General features: G+C 41.1%; 2 protein-coding genes across 2 annotated transcripts; one reads left to right on the top strand and one right to left on the bottom strand.

The window, feature by feature from the left end:
* Window positions 1-751: 751 nt before the first annotated feature.
* LOC108933587 (achaete-scute homolog 5-like) lies at window positions 752-2799 on the bottom strand. Its single transcript, XM_029259299.1, is given in 3 exon segments — window positions 752-765; window positions 2045-2325; window positions 2327-2799. Coding segments are annotated over 3 exon segments (768 nt in total).
* Window positions 2800-16349: 13550 nt separating this feature from the next.
* Window positions 16350-20073, top strand: LOC108933570 (retinoid-binding protein 7-like). The gene is made up of 4 exons (XM_018750741.2): window positions 16350-16635; window positions 18711-18889; window positions 19366-19467; window positions 19604-20073. Exons 1-4 carry the CDS (start codon window positions 16563-16565, stop codon window positions 19655-19657), a joined length of 408 nt encoding a protein of 135 aa, XP_018606257.1. The 5' UTR covers window positions 16350-16562; the 3' UTR covers window positions 19658-20073.
* The last annotated feature ends 458 nt before the right edge of the window (window positions 20074-20531 follow it).

Raw genomic sequence — 20531 nt, 5'->3', positions numbered from 1 at the left:
AAAAAATATTAACGACAATCCAGGAGATGGAAGTAGTAGATTGAAATTGTGTACTTGGGCAAAAACTTAATGTCCTTTCCATCTGGGGTTAGAGTCCACTGCAGGGCTCCCACCTGCTGCCAAGTGAGGTCGTTGAGCACCCACCCCCGAAAAGAGAGAATGAGCTGGGGTGGTGGTGGGCTTGTGGAAAACAGCACATGCGTGATCTGTGAAGTTTGGTGGATGTTTATATACATCGTAGGTGTCTGACAGCTGAAAATGACATGGGGTTTGATCTAAGACTTCTCTATTGAGACTTTGCGTTTTACAAAACGCCAATAAGACTGAACATTCAGAAGATGACTTGCATTTAAAAGAGAAAACTGAGCCTAGTAACTCACCTTTACGAAGCTCACTTGTGTCCTTAACTTTATGTTTAATTTTGCCGAATAGCTGTTATTAAATCAGACTTTTCTTCTTTTTTTCTTCATTTAGTATAGGATGCTTGACCTCAGAACAGAGTCCATAAATGTTACACGGGAAAATCTTGCCGCCAAAAATAAGAATTAACAAAATTACACTGATCTTCTAATCCATGTGTCTCCTAAACAAAAATAAAGCCAGTACAGTAAAGTTTCTCTTTTTAAGCAGTCACTTTATTTCCCTGGAATCCATTGGAGAACTCCAAATTGGGTCTTTTAAAACAACATACATTCATTTTTTCCAAACCATTCAGTTAAGAGTAATTAAAATAAAATATTATTCTAAAGACTTAACAGGCTATGTCTATGTCACAGAAAACCAAAAATGACCTACAGAAAAATATACAATAAGAATCTGACCAAGGTGAAGTACTACTAGGTTGTAAATGGATGTGATCTTCCTACTATAATGGATCAGTCATTGTCTTCATTTTCAACCCTTGTGATAAATCTCTCTCATTTAGTAAGTGCCCTCGAACTCCTGAAATATTTTTTTTTTTCCTCAGTGAGCCTTCGCAATAGGTGATCGGAGTTGTACTCGAACCTTTGTGTTTACCACTGAGAGATATTCCTTTACTCAAAGCTGATTTCCTCTGCAGCTTTCCACATCTTGCACTTTTGTTGCACTGAAGCTAATTATAGATTCTTCAGTAATTTCCATTATTGTTCCTTCAAAGATGATGCATAAAGTTTATACCAGTATCCACTGAGTTTCTTTCTGGTCAGTGAGCTACTCGTGTACGGGTGGTGATTTCAAGCGCCCGGCTTCAACACTACATCTCCTGCCTTCTACAGCTGCAAAAAAATTCGCTTTGCTCAGTGTTCTTTTCACTAGATTTTTTTTTTGGTTTATCAAAAGAGCTACTCAATGCACAGTCTTTTTTTCATCATGTGTTCTAGGCTCAGTCACAGTATCTGCTGTATGTTGGCATTCTGTTTTGCTTTTTTTATAGACATGCTTTTGAGAACAGTTTTGGATGTTTGTACGGTATATTTCAAGGATGAATGTTTTTATTCGATGCCACTTCGATGTGTTCATCAGCTTTTGTTGGTCTGCACATCATCAGCCTCTGCTGCTAAAGTAGCTCAGTAACCCAAATACCAAAGGCATCCTACACCACTTCCAAATTTTCTAATGCATATTTTTCATAGAGGCTATTAGGAAAGAGGATATAATTTTACAGATGAAAATAATACTACTTCAACAGTCACTAAAGACTTGTTTTCACTTGTGTTCAGTCATAGATATTACACCCAACACATCTAAATAAAGGCATACATACATTATATACTTCTTTTACTCAATTTCAAAGACCAAAATTATGACAGTGGCCTATTTTTAACTGTTCTTATCGTGATATACCGCACTGTCTGAGTCTATTGCACCATTGCTACCTCTGTGCTTTGGAGCCATTTATGAAGTTGTTCAAAATCCCATGTTTGGTCACATCTTACTTTCCCAAGGTTGTTTCAATTCTTTCTCGGGACCCATAATGATGGTAAAAACGAGTTGTGACTCCAAACAGTAGTAATCAAACATTCAGGGCCTTCAGGCCATGCAGTGTCTAGCCTACAGTATCTACCTCTGTCCATCCTCTGCCTATGCTCAGTAGAATCATCTGCATCAGAGTCCACTGACTGACTAAAGAGCTTCTGTCTTTTTCCAATACAGGCTTTCATCTCGACCACTTCAGCATGGTCCTCACTCCTCAGTTCTGGAGGATCCACTCTCACTTTAGCTCCCCGTTCCCTCAGACTCCTCACCATAGAGCCCTGGTGAGGAGGAACCCGACTCCCCATCACTGTGGCCTGCTTCGAGTTGGCCCAGGCTTCTACAAGAGGTACTTTTGCAGGTGGGCTCCCTGGGCTGCTGTGTCACAAGCTCTTGCAACTGCTTGATGTAGCGGATGGCGGCACGTAAGGTCTCCACCTTGCTGAGCCTCTTGTCCCCGGTACCACCCGGCAGGTGCTCCCGCAGCTTGGCATACCCTTGGTTCACACATTTGACCCTCTGGCGCTCCCTTTCGTTGCGCTTCTGGATGAAGGCTGGCTCAAAAGGACACTCGTACACCCCAAAATGCCCGTGGAAGGTAGGAAGGTAGGGGATGAAGGGTGGGCCACATGGGTAAGAGTTTTTGTAGAATGCAGAATCTACTTTTGCAGGATAGAGCAGTAGGGGCACAGTATGGGCAAGGGGGTCACCACCAGGGTGCATATGAGGAGGGTGGCGACAGTACTCAGGGTGCCCACTTGGTGGCACCGTCCCGTACTGCAGCCCGCTTCGACTCAAGAAGCTTGGCCGTTGTTCCACAAATGTGTGTGAAAAGCCACCGTTCATAGTGATGTGTCACAGGAGTTCAGCTTACTGTATGAAAGCACAAAGCAGATTAACTTTATATGTCTTCTCTTTTCTAACTTTTTAAAATTTTTGTAAATTTCCTAAAATAGCATTGGTTGCTTGTAGTGTTTGATCGCAAGTAACAGCAACCAGTCCTAATGTACGCATATGGTCTGTTCATCGGAAGTCCAAGAGCGAAACAATAAGGTGGCGTGACAAAAAGTATTTTTGTGTGGTTTTAAATGCCCCGATAATTACAATAAGCACAATGGCATCGTCAAAAACAAGCAGAAAATAACAGAAAAGGACATTGTAGGGAATTTTCAGAATGGTCCATTGTTTCTTATTTTCCAAAGCAAAGGGGGTGTTGGGAATAAAAAATGAGCTCCTCCATTGTTAGGCCCATATCTTTTCAGTGTTCTTCTGGAAAAGCATTTCACAAGCAATGTCTTCCTCTAGCATCATGAAGAAACAGAGAAGGAAGAGACTCATCTCAGTCTGGGTTTTAGGTTCCACTGTGTTTCCAAGGCTCTTCTCTGCTACTTGTAGAACTACAGCCATAATAAAGACAAAACAGTAGATTTAAAACCTTTTACAGGTCATCCTAATTTAAAATATGTTCATGAAGTATGAATTTCAGAATGAAATGTGAAGGACACTTAATTATGAGCTCCATTTAGCACCAGCAAATTAAGTCTTGCTAACACAAATGAACTTCTAAGATGATGTGAGGTATATTAATGCTTTGCAAAGGACTGTTTAAAGTTTAAACTGAAACAAAACTTGTTCACATTATGATGGCCCTGAGGAGCAAGTACAAGCAAACTGGAAAGAATGTGCTGAATTTTTATGTGATAAACCAAAAACTATAATGTGGAGACTTGGAATTTGGCGTAATAATTGATTTACATTTACTGTTTATTAGAAACGTAAGGGTACATTCACTGTAGGAAACAATAAAAACAAATAACAACAGACCAAGTCCTCAGCTTAGAAACACAAGAGGGACTGGAAGGCTGATCGCAGCTCAATTTATTCATAAATCAAATCACTACATCACAATCAAGAAGGTTGGCTATAACGAGTTTTGTTTGGTAAAAACCTCAGAGAAGCCATAGAGAACTAAAAATGTGCTGTAAAGCTAATATTTATTTATTCCATTTTCAACTGTACAATGTCACTGTATCCAGAAACTATCCTGGAAACAGAACATGAGGTGAGAAACACCTTAGATGGGATGCCTGATTCCATCACAGGACTTTGTAAATTTCATCACCATCTGGTCATTTTCAGTTTGCTTTGGTATCTATATTGTCGATAAAAGCAGAACAGTAGGGACGCATTCAATTTATTCACTGTAGGTTAGCTTTTGTAAAAGTCTCTGATGTAGCCATAATTAAAAAAATACACAGTTAAAGTGACATTATTTCATTCAAGCCACATTAAAGTTAAAATTGATTTAATCGAAAGATAAGTGAGGAAAATACAAATGAAAAGAAAAATGAATAATGCATCTTCAAAAATTCATAACTCAAACATTCATAACACAATAACACTACTGCACACTATAGGAAGTGGGATGTGTGTGTCTGACAGCAAACATTAATACACTTCATTGTTAAAATTGTTTTGGTCTTTCTAGAACTACTAATAAGAAATACAGAACCAGGTTTCATGTGATAAAATCGAAAACTGTAATAAAACTTGGAACTCTACATGATAATTGCTTTGCATTAGTGCCCAGAAATATAAGGTTATATTCACAAGGTTGTATTCATGCTCTTTTTAGTTTACATGATCATTCTTTTCTATTGCATGTCGTTAACTCTTCAGAGCCATCATTTTGCACCCTTTGGTGTCTCCGAACAGACATAAGCAGGTCCTCGGTCCCCCCCCCCCCGTAAAATCACAGCGGAAATTCCCCATCTGTGTGGATGGGTATCAGGTGTCCCAGGACCACTGCCAAATCCATTTCAACCACTAAAGTGAGAGCAACTTTATTCCCATGTGCCTATCATTCCAATACATTTGTATTTTGATGGAATGTCTTTGCAGAACTAGTTTTATTACCGTTTCATTGATGTGAGAAGTTTAGAAACCTCATGTGTCACAACTGAGAGCACAGGAGGAGCAGCACTTCTCTGACTGTTTTAGACCTCAAACAATGTAAAAGTGGCATGGGTAAATGTGAAATGCCTGAAAGTAATAAAAGAAAATACTTTTAAAATTAAATGTAATAAGTACTAGTAACCTTTATTTAGCTAATGCCTTGACAAAACTAACGTACAATGATTTACACTTTTATTAAGCAGGATATACTGACTGGAGCAATTTCAATGGATCTGCAAATTAAACTCCTCTTTTTCAATTACTTCAATATCCATCCGAATGAAAGTCTTATTTAAAAAACTATATGCCATTTACTGATGTTATTAATGAACCATGCATAATATTCTATATAGTCTAATAACTTTGCACAGGAGACATGTGACGTCTCCTGAAAGGGTTGTGACACTACCGCAAAATCCTAAATTTTCTTAGAAAAAAGAAAACTGGGTTGTGTTAGGGTATGATTCTAGAGAGAAAAGAGAAAAAAAGACCACATTTACATTAAATTGCTTGTGGTTGCGTGAAGAAGCCAAATGGAAACAAGAAGAACCCAGTAAAATATTTCTCAGTTCAGTTTTTCAAGAAGGTTGAAACATTTAGAAAAGACGCCTGTTATGGGATGACATTATAATAAGGACATAATTGTATGAATGTACCCCTGTGCCATCACTTACCTCCAAAGATGAAGACCAGGCCTACTAGATGTGTTTTGTGTGTTCCAGATCCCAACTGCATGTAACTACTCTATGTCTTCAGGGAGCGTCTGCAACTCAAGGGTCCTGATCATGGTTTGGTATGCTGCTGAGGAGAGGTTGACTAATCCTTTACCTGCTCTGCCTCACCATAGACCACCCCAAAAGTGGGTGGGGTTGCTGCTGAAGTTGAATGAAGGGGAGGGAGTGCAGGTAAGAGGAACTGAAGTTGGCAGAACAGTAAAGATATGTACTGTAACCTTGGGGCTTCAAGATTCCCAGCCCAAGCGAAATGAGGGAATTTCTAGAAAGCCTCGGTTGAATGGATTTTTAGGCTTTCTTAAAGTAAACACAAAGATGACGATCCCAGTGATCATTAGTTCAGCTCTTCCTCAGCCCACTCTAAAATTCAGCACGGTGATAAGCCAGGGATTTGCAGATGCTGGAATGCCAAAAATACTCTGAATCCTTGATTCCCTACAGCTCTTTTTACATGAATTGTAAAATGAATTACCCTAAATCTGTCACTGCATCTTGAAATTGTAGAGCAATCGGTCACAGTTTGACTCACGTACAGTTCTTAGTGGACTGTGTTGTCTAAGAATGAATTTTAAATTTTCTCAAACAGCAGTTACAGGAAAATTGTGCTAGTAGCCAAGAAAAGCCAGTCTACAGTATATGTGTACTAAGTCAGTTTACTAAACCCTCTATTTAAACAAGTAACTGCTCATTTTAAACTAACTTATTATATCTGCTAGCTATAATAAATTTGCTTTCTAGTGTATTGTTGCACAATATTCTAAACGCACACACCGTCTGAAACCGCTTCTCCCAAGCGGGGTCATAGCAAGCCGGAGCCTAACCTGGCAACACAGGGCCCAAGACTGGAGGGGGAGGGGAGACACCCAGGACGGGATGCCAGTCCATCGCAAGACACCCCAAGTGGGACTCGAACCCCAGACCCACCAGAGAGCAGGACCCAGCCAAGCTCGTTGCACCACCACACTCCCCTATATTCTAAACACCATTTTAAAATATTATTAATGTAAATGTCATAAAGTGCTATGAAAAATCTGTTTTAATGGCTTCAAGGCCAAGTTAATTTCTGACTTTCAGAAACAAAGTTGTTTTTTAAACAGTGTCAAAATGCTTCAGATAACACATATGTACTAAAGCATGTCACATGCTACAGCAATGCAAAAATGTAGCTACCCAAAGATACAAATACACACACACATTTTCAGAACCGCTCATCCCATACAGGGTCACGGGAGAACCGGAGCCTACCCGGTAACAGAGGGCGTAAGGCCGGAGAGGCAGGGGACACACCCAGGACGGGACGCCAGTCCGTCGCAAGGCACCCCAAGCGGGACTCGAACCCCAGACCCACCGAAGAGCGGGACTGCAGTCCAACCCACTGCGCCACCGCACCCCAAGATACAAATAACGTGTCTAAATAAGTTTGCTGAAAATAATAGTCCCACACAACATTACTGGTCTGGAAATATTATGGAAAAATAGTATTTTGAAAATGGTATTCTGCATATGTGGTATTTGATTAGGAGTGGTTAGTAGTGTAGTGGTTACAGCAGTTACCTTAGGACCTAAATGTTGCATGTTCAAATCCCATCTCTGCCTGTAGTACCCTTGAGCAAGCTACATGCCATCAATTGTTCACTTAAAATTACCCAGCTGTGTAAAGTGGTTAATAACTCTAAACTGCTTTTTAGAAAAGTAGCTAGTAAATGATTTAAAATTTTGGTTTTTGTTCACAGTGTATGGTGTTTTTACTATTGTACTATTCTATCAAAAAATCTTTTTTTTTTAAATAAAACTGTCTTCTTGCCTCACTTTCATATAGGCTATATTTATGGAAAAATAACCATAATCTGAGATAGAGACATTTTAAAGCTCTTTGAAAGTAATGTTACGTCTCACAGTGACCTCCCTCGCAGTTTCCTTTACACACGGCGACTTTCTTTGTTGGGACAGTATGATCATGTCTTAGTGGTGCCAGATGAATAGAATAGAATAGAATAGAATAGAATAGAATAGAATAGAATATACTTTATTGTCCCATTTCTGGGAAATTTGTCCTGGACAACCATGACATGGCCAGTGCACAACATTGGACTCACATAAAACAATACATACCATAGCATACAATAAATAAGAAATAAAGCAACAATCAAAAAATTTTAAAAACCTACTGTATACCAATCTAAAATTTCAGATGTAGTAAAGATGGTCCCTACAGCTCTCCAAGGGACATTCAAAGACAAATATTCTCTTGTAGCTTTCCATCAGTCAGTACCTGTCAGGACAACACAACAAAACTTTTAGAGTTCACTTGAAAAATTTTCTCCATTTGTTTAAATTCACTTTTTACAAGAAGGCAGCTCTATTCCTCATCCTAGGGCATTTGAATAAGTTGAACTACATTCACTGGACATCAGTGGGATCTATTTTTTTTTTTTAATTTTTACCCAAGCTAAAGCAGAATGACAACAATGAAGACTTTTTTTGAAAGACACTGACGAAGACATTCATGTTGAAAGTGCAGAAGTTTTGAATATCTGTGAAAATAAACTTATCTGGATGTATTCTTAATGCATTTTTAGGTAGAGAGTGAAAAATGTACAACGGTGGTATTATAAACAATTTTAGACTTACATTTAAGATTCAGAATAATTTCATTCTTAAATTTAAGGTTAGAAAATGCTCACTAAAACATGTAAACTTCATCGCTCATCTTTAGCTAAGTTGTTTTGTTGCTTTTAATTTTTCCACACTACGACTACATAAAAAACTGACAAAACAAATATCCTTTGATGCAGAAAGGCTGCACACATCTAACATAACAAGCAGAACGGGAATTTTATTTCTGCACCGACTTTCATTTGGATGAAGGGAAGACGCATAGAAGTCTTCTTGAAATCACGCCGGCTGTTGAAGAAGGAGGAAAAGTTTACGATCAAACCATGGACCTTTTTAAAGGAGATAAAAGTCTGTTGAGGGCCTTTTTAATCCACTCCCTGGATTTAAACATGTTGGTTTGACTTTAACAGGGATCTTAGTGTGCTTGTTTGAAACTGACTGAGGAAGTTTTTTCTTTTCATGTGGAAGAAGAGGGAAAACACCTTTGAAACACCACCCACAAAGTCTGAAACCTGGAGCTATGTTTCAACATCGTTTTTGGAATTTCGGGAGTAGAAATTTCAATGTACACTTCATTGATCATATATACTGTACAACAATATAATTTTCTCGGAGTAAAATCACATGCTCAGAAGTATAATTCAGCCTTTAACTAATATTTATTGCAATAGTTTATTTCAGACTTATGGATCTGCTGTTAAAATAGCCCCCCTCAATTAATATTTGTATTACTTTTGGGTTAATCCCCCATTTCCAACGTTAATTAAACAGTCTGGCTCTTTGCACCCCTTCCCCAGATCTATGACTGGCAATTACCTAGAGTACAGTAAACTGAAATTTGACTTCCAGGACAATGTGGTGCAAGATGTGGCACGTCTGAATGCTTTGAACTTGGCATCGCTCGCAACCCTCACAACACACGAGAGGCGGGAGTGCGCAGACGGCTCTGAGCCGCGCTCAGCTAGGGCCACGGTCGTCTCGAGCGCACATCAAACGGAAACGAGGCTTTGAAAGGCCACGGCATCAATCACCACCCCATGTCAGCGCGTGTGCTCTAAGACTGCTCCTTCCTCCGAGGAACATTAGTGCTTCTTTCCCCTGTGCACCTTTACCTCATGAACTTTTGCGTGCTAAATGAAGATTAATCGGAGCATGTAAGACTACTGCGAGCCTTTCTGAACCATCTCTAATCACGATTAATTCATTCTACCACTGCTTTCGACAGCTCCATAAGATAAATGAACGTTCACAATATGCGAACACACATACTCAGCTGGTAATGTAGTGGTTAGAGCCGCTGCCTTTGAATGCAAGGTTCAAATCTCACCTACTGCTGGAATGACCTTGAGCAAGGTACTTACACTAAATTGCTCAAGTAAAATTACCCAACTGTAATGAATGGGCAAGTTATTGTAAGTAGCTTAACATTTTAAGTCGCTTTGGAGAAAACCGTCACCTAAATGAATAAATGTACATTTTTCACATACTTGACTCAGCAGTGCAGTCAGCATAACTGTTTTTCACCGGCGAATGTCAAATTGTATTTTACAATTTGCATTTTACACACTAATAAGCAGGATGTTACAGCTTTATGAAAACTGATCGGGAAAAATAATATAATGAAATGTATGAATCTTCAACATTACAGTGAAGGGCGTTTTCCTACATATTCCTGTATTTACTGAACGCTCCACTCCACTCTTAAATCCATCATTCAGTCTGTCTGTCATTGATCATCTGTGGACCTGTTTACCCTTTTTATTTGTATCCACTTACAGGTCACTGTCTTCAGTCTGACATGAAGGAATGTGTGGTATTTTGTTCTGAAAATATTCTTAGCACCAGTCAGAACACAGCATAGAGAGCACTGTGATAAAAGAAAAGCTACATGAAGGTGTGAGAGAAGAAACAGGCCCACAATTGGACCTATACCTACTTTCCTTGAAACAGAGAAAGAAGTTGAAATAAGGCAAAAAAAAAAGTCAGAATTCTGCAGAATCCAGGGAGAAAATGGGTAAAAATGAAAGAAAGAATACAGGTGGTCCGCGATTTACGATGGGTTACGTTCCACGAAATCCACCGGAAGTCGAAAATATCGTAAATCGAAAATGCATTTAATTCACATAACACACACCTCTGCATGACAGACTGGGAGATGCGGCTCGCTGCAGCTGTTCAGCATCGCGAAAGAGTATCGCTCCACATATAGCTTGCCTGGGAAAAAAATCAAAATTCTAAATTTGAAGTACGGTTTCTGCTGAATGTCTATCGCCAGCTCACCATCGTAAAGTTGAAAAAAATCGTAAGTCGAACCATCGTAAATCAGGGACCACCTATATATTTCAGTCAGGTTGATGTTGATTTGCCAACTTTACATTTAATATTCCTTTTATAGGGTACAGACACCTTTGAATGAAAACATGTACAGTGGTACAGCAAATAAGGAAAAATCTCAGTGAAGTCACAGTGAGCATGAGATACAGCCCGAAGTATAAAAATAGATCACAAAATCCAAACATATAAGCGAGAACACCTCATTTGTTTTGAATGAACTTGAAGACGACAGTGTGTAATGGAGTTTCACTCATCGGCCGCGAACATGAAAACACAATGCTGTCAAAAAAAGCAAATAGAAAACAAGAATTGCTGTCAGACATCTGCGGTTCACACAGTCTATGCATTTTCCAGCCTCTTAAGTGCTCTTAGTAATGAAAAAGAAAACACATGCACTACTACAGTACTCAAACAAGTAGGATGAAATGAAGGGGGGAGTTAAGTCTGTATGGCCTGGGGGCTCGAGCTGATGATCTTCTGTGTCACACAAATAATCAGACAGGAGCAGCAGAGGCTCACACACATCCATTCCCAACATGAATTAAATCATTTACAAGTCAGTCCTTTATGCAAGTTCATTAAACTCAGTTCGTTGTGATGGATGTATTATATTATAAAGCATCACACTGCTGTAATATAACTGCTTTCTACAGTAATAATTAAAGCACCTATAATACAGATATTATTTTATAAAATACTGAAATTTTAATGCATTTTATAATACACACACACACACATTTACAGAACCGCTTGTCCCATATGGGGTCACGGGGAACCGGAGCCTACCCGGCAACACAGGGCGTAAGGCCGGAGGGGGAGGGGACACACCCAGGACGGGACGCCAGTCCGTCGCAAGGCACCCCAAGCGGGACTTGAACCCCAGACCCACTGGAGAGCAGGACTGTGGTCCAACCCACTGCGCCACCGCACCCCCCTGCATTTTATAATATTACAGTATTTTTTGTTAAAACGTTGTTTTAGGCAGTTGTGGTGTATGCTCTAAAATGGTACAGCCACATAATACAGTATGTACACACACACACACACACAGTCTGAAACCGCTTGTCTCAAGCAGGACAACGGTGAACTGGAGCCTAACCCAGCAAGGCAGGGCGCCAGGCTTGAGGGGGAGGGGACACACCCAGGACGGGACGCCAGTCCGTCGCAAGGCACCCCAAGCGGGACTCGAACCCCAGACCCCCTGGAGAGCAGGACTGTGGTCCAACCCACTGCGCCACCGCACCCCCCATATCCAATTACAATATTTTGTATATGGGAAAGTATAGAAACAGATATATTAAGCGCATTGAAACTGCATTATGGATTAAGCTGGTGTCACGAACTAGGCCACTACAGATAAAACGATGGACATAGAACATGTGGTGTGGTTGAACAAACAAAAACATTAGGGCCACATAATGCATGTTCATATGAGTTGTATACCCATTAATAAGAATGCAAAACGACAAAATTACCAGTCAAAAAGACAAGTCAAAAAAATGGCAACGATAAATGACAAGAAAAACAAATTACTACATTTGAAAGATTTTCTTGGTGCAGGAAAAAAGTTTCTTTCCATTCTCCATGTGCTTAATATGGGGCAATTAAATCGCTGTTAGAAGAACAAGTAAAACAGAGTTTTGGCACTCACTTTTTTGCTGAGGCATTTTGCGATGGGGGGTGTGGCGGCACGGCAGGTTTGGCCGGTGTCCACTATGCAGTGGGGCTGGGGCTCAAGTCCTGCTTGGGGTGTCTTGCAGTGGACTGGCATCCCGCCCAGGCTGTGTCCCCTCCCTCCTCAGCCTTGCGCCCTGTGCTTCTGCGATGGGCTCCGGCTCGCTGCAACTCTGCTCAGGACAAGCGGTTGTTGACGTTGGCTGGTTGGTTTTGCGATGGCAGTGCTTTTGGAAGCAGGTTGCACAGTCTACAACGTCCACAGCAAATTCGATACTGCTAGGAACTTTGTTATGATGGTCTGATGAAGTTCACACCAACATGCTAAAAAGAGACCTGCTAGGGTTGAGAGCTGCAGCGCAAATCATGGCACTGCCAGCAGATGTACATATTCACAGTAAGGGCACTCTGGCTCCATCCTGCACCATTGTGTTGTTCCTGGTGAGATCTCCGGATTCACCACAACACCAGCACTCCATTCCCTGCCTCTATGTCACCAATAGCCTGGAGAAAAACAAAGGGTCAGAGCACAGTGAAACCGATATTCCGGTGGTGGATGTAATATACCTTGCAGTGGCTTCCCTTGCGAGTAAGTCAAGACTATTTGTTCCAAAAGGTCAAGGAAGGTCCCTGGGTCCTAAAAACTTTTTCTGCTGGAGATGGAGTGGCGGGTGTGTGTTCTCCCTGGTGGCAGGCAGCAGCACTGAGTGAAGATCTTCAGCCTGGGCAGCTGGCATTGCTTCCATTGCTTCCTTTCGTTGCTGCTACAGAGCGATGACTTGACGAAGGTAAAGCAGACCTGTAACAGATCTTCCATTGCAGCTGCAGAGTCTGTTCTCCCAGGTTAGGGTACCAAATGTCAAGAACAGATTTCTTTTCCATTTCACAAAGCAGAACAAAATGCAGCAAGTCCTCCACACCTTTAGCATAACTATGTGAAGAGTACTATTCCTTCAGTGATTAGCTCAGTCAGGAAGAAATAATTACAAGCTGTATAATATTAATGCAGATGGCGGTGGCTCCAAACCACTCCGAAGGAACACTCTGTAGGAATACATTATGCAGGAAAAACATGACCTTTGCCTCTACAAAACAATCTAGCTGAGGTATTCATGCAACACTTTGCAGAGACCACCTACCTCAGCTATGTGCACAACATTCTTTGTGTCTAAACTGGTGTCGAGCCGTACTGGTGAATCCTCACTCCGTGCTTCCGATGCTGTCAGACAGCGGAAAGTGTCTGCTGACAGCTTGTCCGCATAAACTGTGGGCCCCTGGGCCAGTCTTGTTCCCTGTGACCAGGTGTGTTTCAGAAGGGGTGATGACATGCTCACTCATACTTACCAAAGGCAGATGGCCAAGGAAAACCTCATTCCAGGCCTCACCCTACAGGCACTCTTGATCCCTGGCCTGGCACAGTGGTAGCTGGGCAGTGCCATTCCGACAAGGTGCAGACAGGTTGCCGCGTCGCAAGAGGCCGCCGTGTCTAATTTGCCCAGATTTCTCTGCACGGTGGAAATTGGCAGCCCCTGCAGGTAGTTAGGGAATAAAGAGTGGGAATAAACACACAACCAATGAAATAAAGTGATCACCTCTCAAGGACAGTACTGAAAAAGGGAGATAGATAAATAAAGGGACATGATAGATGAAGTTGTGCTTTTGTTAATGAGGTTAATTTTCAGTAAAGGACTTTTTTTCAGCGTTTGGTACCTAATCTGTCAGTCATTCTTGCGTACAGGTAGTACTGATTCGAGATTCAAGATTCAAGATTTTATTTATCACATACACAGTTATACACACATATAACCTATATTGAAATGTTAATCTAGTCAACTCTGTAGACTGTGCAACAAGACAATATATTTAAAGGAGATATATATTGAAAAAAAGACAAGAGAATATAATTAAGGTTAAAAAAAACTGAACTTTCGACATATGCAAATAGCAACAACCAAGACTTACAACAGCCATCCTGTTCACCTAATTATATTATTATTTTCAAGTCTCAGCGTTTAGTCGTAACATCTAACGATGACGCTCCACCTGCTGAACAATAACGTCGGCTGGCCGTGTTGCCACAAGGCACGCATATTTATTATTGTTTGGGTCCCCGTCTGTTTGGGAGTCCAGCAGTGCTTGAGTTTTGCTTACAAAACTTTTCGCTTGTGATTCCCTTCAAGTTACGTTTTAGCTGAAATGACTAGCAAGTGGAAACTGGGTGTTGAAAAGAAAATGGAGAAGACGACAAATTTAGAAAAGAAAGTGGAAATAGCGCAGCGTGCAAATATTTATAACTCTAATACTGTTTTGTATTTGATGTATTGTAGTGTATTAATATTATTTTGAGATGAATAACACAAATGTATTAAATTATTAAAATAACACAACAAAGCCCTATTATGCACATAGCATTCATGCATGTTCATTTATTTTCATATATTTAAATATGTTCTCCGGAATTGGGAAGGTCTGAAGCCAGAGGTCTAGTTTTAGACTGCATCTGAGTTTGAACAGAATGACTGTGTGCAGACCAAAACTCACCTTAGGTAACAGAAATCACAGAGACAAGGGTTCCAGCAGTGATGCTGACTTGGCACACAGATTGAGGCTTGGCGTTTGACGCTGCTACATAAAGCTCATCTTGAGAGGCTTTTGGTTCCGGCAGGATGCTAGATGTTAGATGCTGCTGTCTGCAAGTCAACTGCAGCGTGACTTACAGATGTGCTCAGTGCCCCCAAATTCTGTTCCACTGGTGGTGCTATTGTGAAAAAAAAACTCAGAAACAATTATAATGATGTTTTTTGTCTATCCTGTGTCTTATGCGCATGCTTGAACGATGAACCTCGGTGTAGCAAGTGGTAGGGAACAAACTAGGTTTGCTTGAGACTTTCATGTCTGCAGCTATGTCTCCTTCTCAATGTAATGCATAAATTGTACTTTTGCTGAGATGTACGTTGCCTTGGACAAACGCGTCTGCTAAATGAATAAATGTAAATGTAAATATAAGGCCAACTCTTGATGAGATCACACCTCTTAAAACTAAAGCTGTAACATGAACAGCATTGCATGTGGTTTAACATTACAATGTGTTCTCTTAAACTACAATGCCTTAAACTAAAGCATAAATGCACACTTACCGAATTATATGCGTACCATGTGGACAGACAGGATTATTCATTACAGGAAAGCTCTTTTAGCCCCGGTCAACCTATTTCTTTAACACAAACAGTGAAGGCCTACATTTTCCATTCATGATGATTAGGGTGTTGTATAATATTGTAACAGTGCTGAGGTGGGCTTATTATGTACATTAATGTAAATAGTTAGGGTTGGTGTCTGTTTATGTACGTAGTTCCGTATTCCGTTCTGAGCGGTTGTTACGGTGCTTATGTCTAGTTCGCCACGGGGGAATTCTGGGGGGTTCGAAAGGTGACCTCCTAACCATTGTGTGGAGTAGGGGGGCTTAGAGTGACCTGGGGTACTTTCCAGTGTTCAGAAACCGCTTTGTACTGTCTGAAGCATCTTTGTCAAGGCCGTTACCCAAAAGACATGCGGTCAATAAAGAGCAGTTTCCAGAAACCCTGATTCCTAGGCCTGTTTCTAGTAGTTCTATGGGAGAAGCCACAATAGTATCTGTCCATTTTAATAGGTCTACTTCCCCAGTTTGAATATTTCTGTCTTTTTATTTGTAATCTCCCTTCGGTTGGACAATCCAATCTGCATAAAAAAAACATGACTTTTCTTTTTTTTTAAAAAAAAAAAAAAAAACAATGTTTCAGGTTTTAAATACTAAGGCACGCTATTTTTTAGGCGGACGTTTTGAAGCCATCTGTTTTGCGGTCGCCAGCGCGCTCTTTTCGAAGGAGTGTGACGTCAGCGCGCTTCTGCTCTTCTCATAAGACGTGTGTCTCTCGTTATGCCGGGGAAAGAACTCCCTGCGATTGTTCTCCTTCGCTGAAAAGGGGGCTCGTTTCCTCGTTTTCCTTCCGCGACCGTGTCCAGAACAGCGAGGGAGGTTGTGTGTTCGCGCTCAACACGAGTGCTTTCTGTGTGTGTGTGTGTGTGTGTGTGTGTGTGTGTGTGTGTGTGTGTGTGTGTGTGGGGTTGTTGTCCCGGCCACTCCGGGCCGTCCCGTCCCGCTCGCTTTTACCCCAGTGCCTCTTGATCGCTTGCTCACCCACCACAGCCCGCGCATTTCCCAACGCTTCCTATGCACGTGTCAGCCGTCTTAGTTCTGGAGGCGCACGGTGGGAGCCGTCAGTTAGAAGCACTTTTTCCTCCCTATTCACCATCATCATGCCTGTAGACTACAGCGGAACCTGGGACATTGTCAGCAACGACAACTTGGAAGGGTACATGGTAGCCCTGGGTGAGTGGACCACCAGCCCGCCTGCTTTAGTTTCTCGCCTAGTAACTGAGAGGTGTAAAATACAAGGGCGGGGTAAGCAGCGATCGCGGGAGCACAAGTATTAATCATAGTAATAGTACTGTACTCAGTGGAGTTTTAAATTCAAAATTGGGGACACGTTTAATTTCATTGATCGCTGGGGGCAAATACCGATTTTACACCTGTGTGTATAACATATTCTGTTTAAGAAGAAAAAAAACACGTAAGGCTGTACGTTTCAGTGTTAGATCTGCGAATGATTCCTAGACTGTAAGAACTTTAGGCTATAAGTTATAAGACTATAAAAGAGCACGACTCTCTTCTACTTTTGAATGACAGCATGACACGACGTGTCAAAAGCCTCCGCTTAGTTTATTATTTATAGATTCTTAGTGTCGTTCCGCGCTTTGACTGGGAAACACGGAATATACTTCGTTCTTTGTGAGTTCCGATACGTACAGTACTAGCGAAGGGTAGGTTTTGCGTACAGTACTGTGCTGCAGGTAATACTTACTCGTACGACAGGAAGTGGGCGGGAGGGCGAGAGTCGCGCAACCCACGTGACGTGTGTCTCGCGCACGAGGACGCGTCAGCTACAGTAACAGTGTTGCTCAACCCTGTTTGCCGAATGACTCGTGGAAAAACGTCTTTGCAACGAGAGCGCTCGGGGTTTTTTTTTTTTTTTACTTGTCTTACAGGTGAACATGAGAACACGAATAAATTTTATTAGAAAACGGTGCTCCTTGGCGTCAGGTACCTGGGAGAACAGATTTTGGAAAAAGTACTCAAGAAGTGCAGTCGTAACACGGACCTGCCACTTGAATTTGAGGAGGACACGCCCACTTTTATGTTACGTTATTGGGTCAGACGGAGTTTTATGATGCTTGTAGGCTGTTTTATGCATCAGTTACTGAAAGAATGGCAACGCTCCATAACAGATGTTTATCCCATAACAGATCTTTATCCTATTTTTTAATCGTCTGTATTCTTTCCAATGTACAAATTGGCTATAACATCCAGAGAATTGTGCTGATCTCTAAGAGGCCTGCACTTATTTCACAAGTCGTAACCCTGGGTGAAAGTGCAAGGGGTGCAGGGTAAAGATCTGGAAAAGGCAGAATGGTGCAACAAAAAAGCACTAATGGGACCTTGCGTTTCACACAGCAGTCCTTTATATCGAATTACCTCATGCAGATTAACTGTCATTTAAAATACTTGCTGAAACATTAGATGTGATTACACTATTGTTAACTGTACACTCTTACTGTAGTACCCTTAATCAAGGTACTTAACTTGAATCGATACAGTATAAATGACACGGCTGTATCGATGGGTAAGTCAGGTTAAATATTTTAACATTTACATTTATTCACTTAGCAGACACTTTTCTCCAAAGCAACTTACAATGGATACTATGTAGTGTTATCAGCCCACACACCTTATTCACCACGGTGATTTACACTGCTAGATACACCACTTACACTGGGCCACTCATCCATACATCAGCGGAACACGCTCTCTCTGTGTCACTCACACCCTATGGGGTAACCTGAACAGCATGTCTTTGGAGTGTGGGAGGAAACCCACGCAGACAGGGGGAGAACATGCAAACTCTACACAGACTGAGCAGGGATCAAACCCACATCCTCTCACACCACCCAGGTGCTGTGAGACAGCAGCACTACTCGTTGTGCCACCATGCTTATATCATAAGTCACTTTGGAGAAAAGTGCCATCTAAGTAAATAACTTGCTCAAGGGTATGAGCACCAAAGATGTGATCTGAACCCACGTCTTTCAAATATAAAGGTAGTGGCACTAACCACTACATTGCGTGTACATTACATAGTTCCTTAGATTGCCCATTTATCCAGAAAAAAAATGAAAAGTTACACGTCACAAAAGACATAATGGATTATGAGGTAATATGAAATGATGTTCAACTTTGTTTGGATATAAGGGCTAAAGAGGATTAAACCAATTAATAATATATGTAGCAGTTCCCTTATTTCAATATTATGGCATAGTCACCATTCAACAGTCTACGTACTCCCGTAGGCATTGACTTTGCAACACGGAAGATTGCAGGCATGCTGAAACCACAGAAGGTGATTGAGCAAGATGGGGATTCCTTCACCATCAAGACCTTAACAACCTTCAGGAGCTACAGCTTCTCCTTCAAAATAGGAGAAGAGTGCGAGGAGGTGACGAAAGGTCTGGACAACAGAAAGTGCCAGGTGATGACAAGATGTGGTGCAGAAAAAACTGACTTTAAACATTACAGTACAAATCTCTGCCCTGTGATCTTTGACTCTTTGACCAACCATGGTAAAACTTTGCAAACTTTTCAGTGACTGTATTGTAAACAGCCAGTGGTTTTTTGATTTCATTTAGGTGAAGCTGTGCCACCTTGTGGCACAAAAAGTCTCGCCATTGGAACCCATAGCCAGCATAGCTGTTGTGTTTGATATTTTCGTATTTGTTGGAATTCCCACATAAATTGTGTGAAAACATTCCTCTTAAAACATTTGTGAAGTAGAGGCTGATGAGATTCTGTTTTGGTCTGCTTTGTAACAATATGAGCAGCAGAGGGATAGTTTATGTGTGTGTCAAAGTAAGCAAGACTGCAGAGAACAACAGCTGATTGTTTATCGCATGCCCCAAATTTTAAAAATCCGTATATGATTTTCTTGCCACCCTGTGCTCTCCTCAGACTGTAGTGAACTGGGACAATGACAAGTTGGTGTGTGTGCAGAGAGGTGAGAAGAAAAACCGTGGCTGGACCCACTGGATTGAAGGGAACAAGTTACACTTGGTAAGAGGGCATCCACCTGGAGGGAAGGAGGGAGCGCATGTATCAAGCAAACATTTGGTAATGAGAAAATGCAGGGTTGGATGTTCTGCAGCTGCACCATCGATAATTTTTTATTGTCTTTTTCTTCCTTTCATAGGAGATGTACTGTGAAGGTCAAGTCTGCAAACAGGTCTACGGAAAAAGTGCTTGAACATATTGCTGATATAAATGAAGCACACCAACATTTCCAATATAATTAACAAAAATTGTAGTTATAACTACTGAAAAAACTGACAAACGTTTCAAGTTGTGTGTCCTGGTGTGTTGTGTGCATCTGAAGCCGGCTGGTTTTCAGTCTTGGCCGTGATGTGGTGGAATTAACTCCCATTGTCCCTCAGAAGTGCTGAATCCCTCCGAGCACTCAAGAAGGGTCTCAACTCATTTCTCTTGGACCCACTTCCCTCTTGAGCTCCTGAAGCCTTCATAAGATAGACCTTCACCACCTGCTACTTTTTATCCTTTATTTTCCTCTTTGTATGTCTCTTCTGTAGGTAGCTACAAGAAATATGTGTACTGTCACAACAGCTGTACCAAGTTGTGCTTCAATAAACATGTGTTTGTATCTAAGCCCTGTGTCTGTTGGCGATGCACTTTTGTTTACTCTGAGCTGTATGTCACTTTGGAGAAAAACTTCTGCTAAATGTCAATGTGGCCGAGCTGTTGTCTCCTGTCATGAGCTACATGATTTACACACTTGATAACCGACTGCACTGCATCTGCAAGCAACGTTCGACAAATCTGAACAGATTTGAATAAACACGGAAGTCTAAAAAAGCCACAACGTTCCCTGATTGCTTCTAATATCTGGAATTTCAATTTTTTCCCAAACTTTATTGAATAAATGTATTAAAGTTTAACAAAATAACTGTTAAAGGCTGAGGTACCAAAATATACGCAGATAAGAACACACATAGTTATAATTGTTATTATATTAAAATTGTTATTATTATGACGAAAACAACGTGTAGACAATGCACTGACTGACTGTGTCTGTCTACACGTTGTTTTATTCATAATAATGTACT

This window comes from Scleropages formosus, chromosome 16 (assembly GCF_900964775.1).
Source record: "Scleropages formosus chromosome 16, fSclFor1.1, whole genome shotgun sequence".
In the NCBI taxonomy this organism is placed as follows: Eukaryota; Metazoa; Chordata; class Actinopteri; order Osteoglossiformes; family Osteoglossidae; genus Scleropages; species Scleropages formosus.
The sequence above is the reverse complement of the archived record's forward strand: the minus strand, read 5'-3'. Positions and strand labels throughout refer to the sequence as shown.

What these genes read in the sequence shown, in the direction of transcription:
- LOC108933570 (XM_018750741.2), top strand. Translation starts at nt 16,563, where the DNA reads ATGCCTGTAGACTACAGCGGAACCTGGGACATTGTCAGCAACGACAAC. An exon ending in AGGGTACATGGTAGCCCTGG is followed by an intron (nt 16,636 to 18,710) that starts GTGAGTGGACCA and finishes GTACTCCCGTAG; the next exon opens with GCATTGACTTTGCAACACGG. An exon ending in AAGGGAACAAGTTACACTTG is followed by an intron (nt 19,468 to 19,603) that starts GTAAGAGGGCAT and finishes TTCCTTTCATAG; the next exon opens with GAGATGTACTGTGAAGGTCA.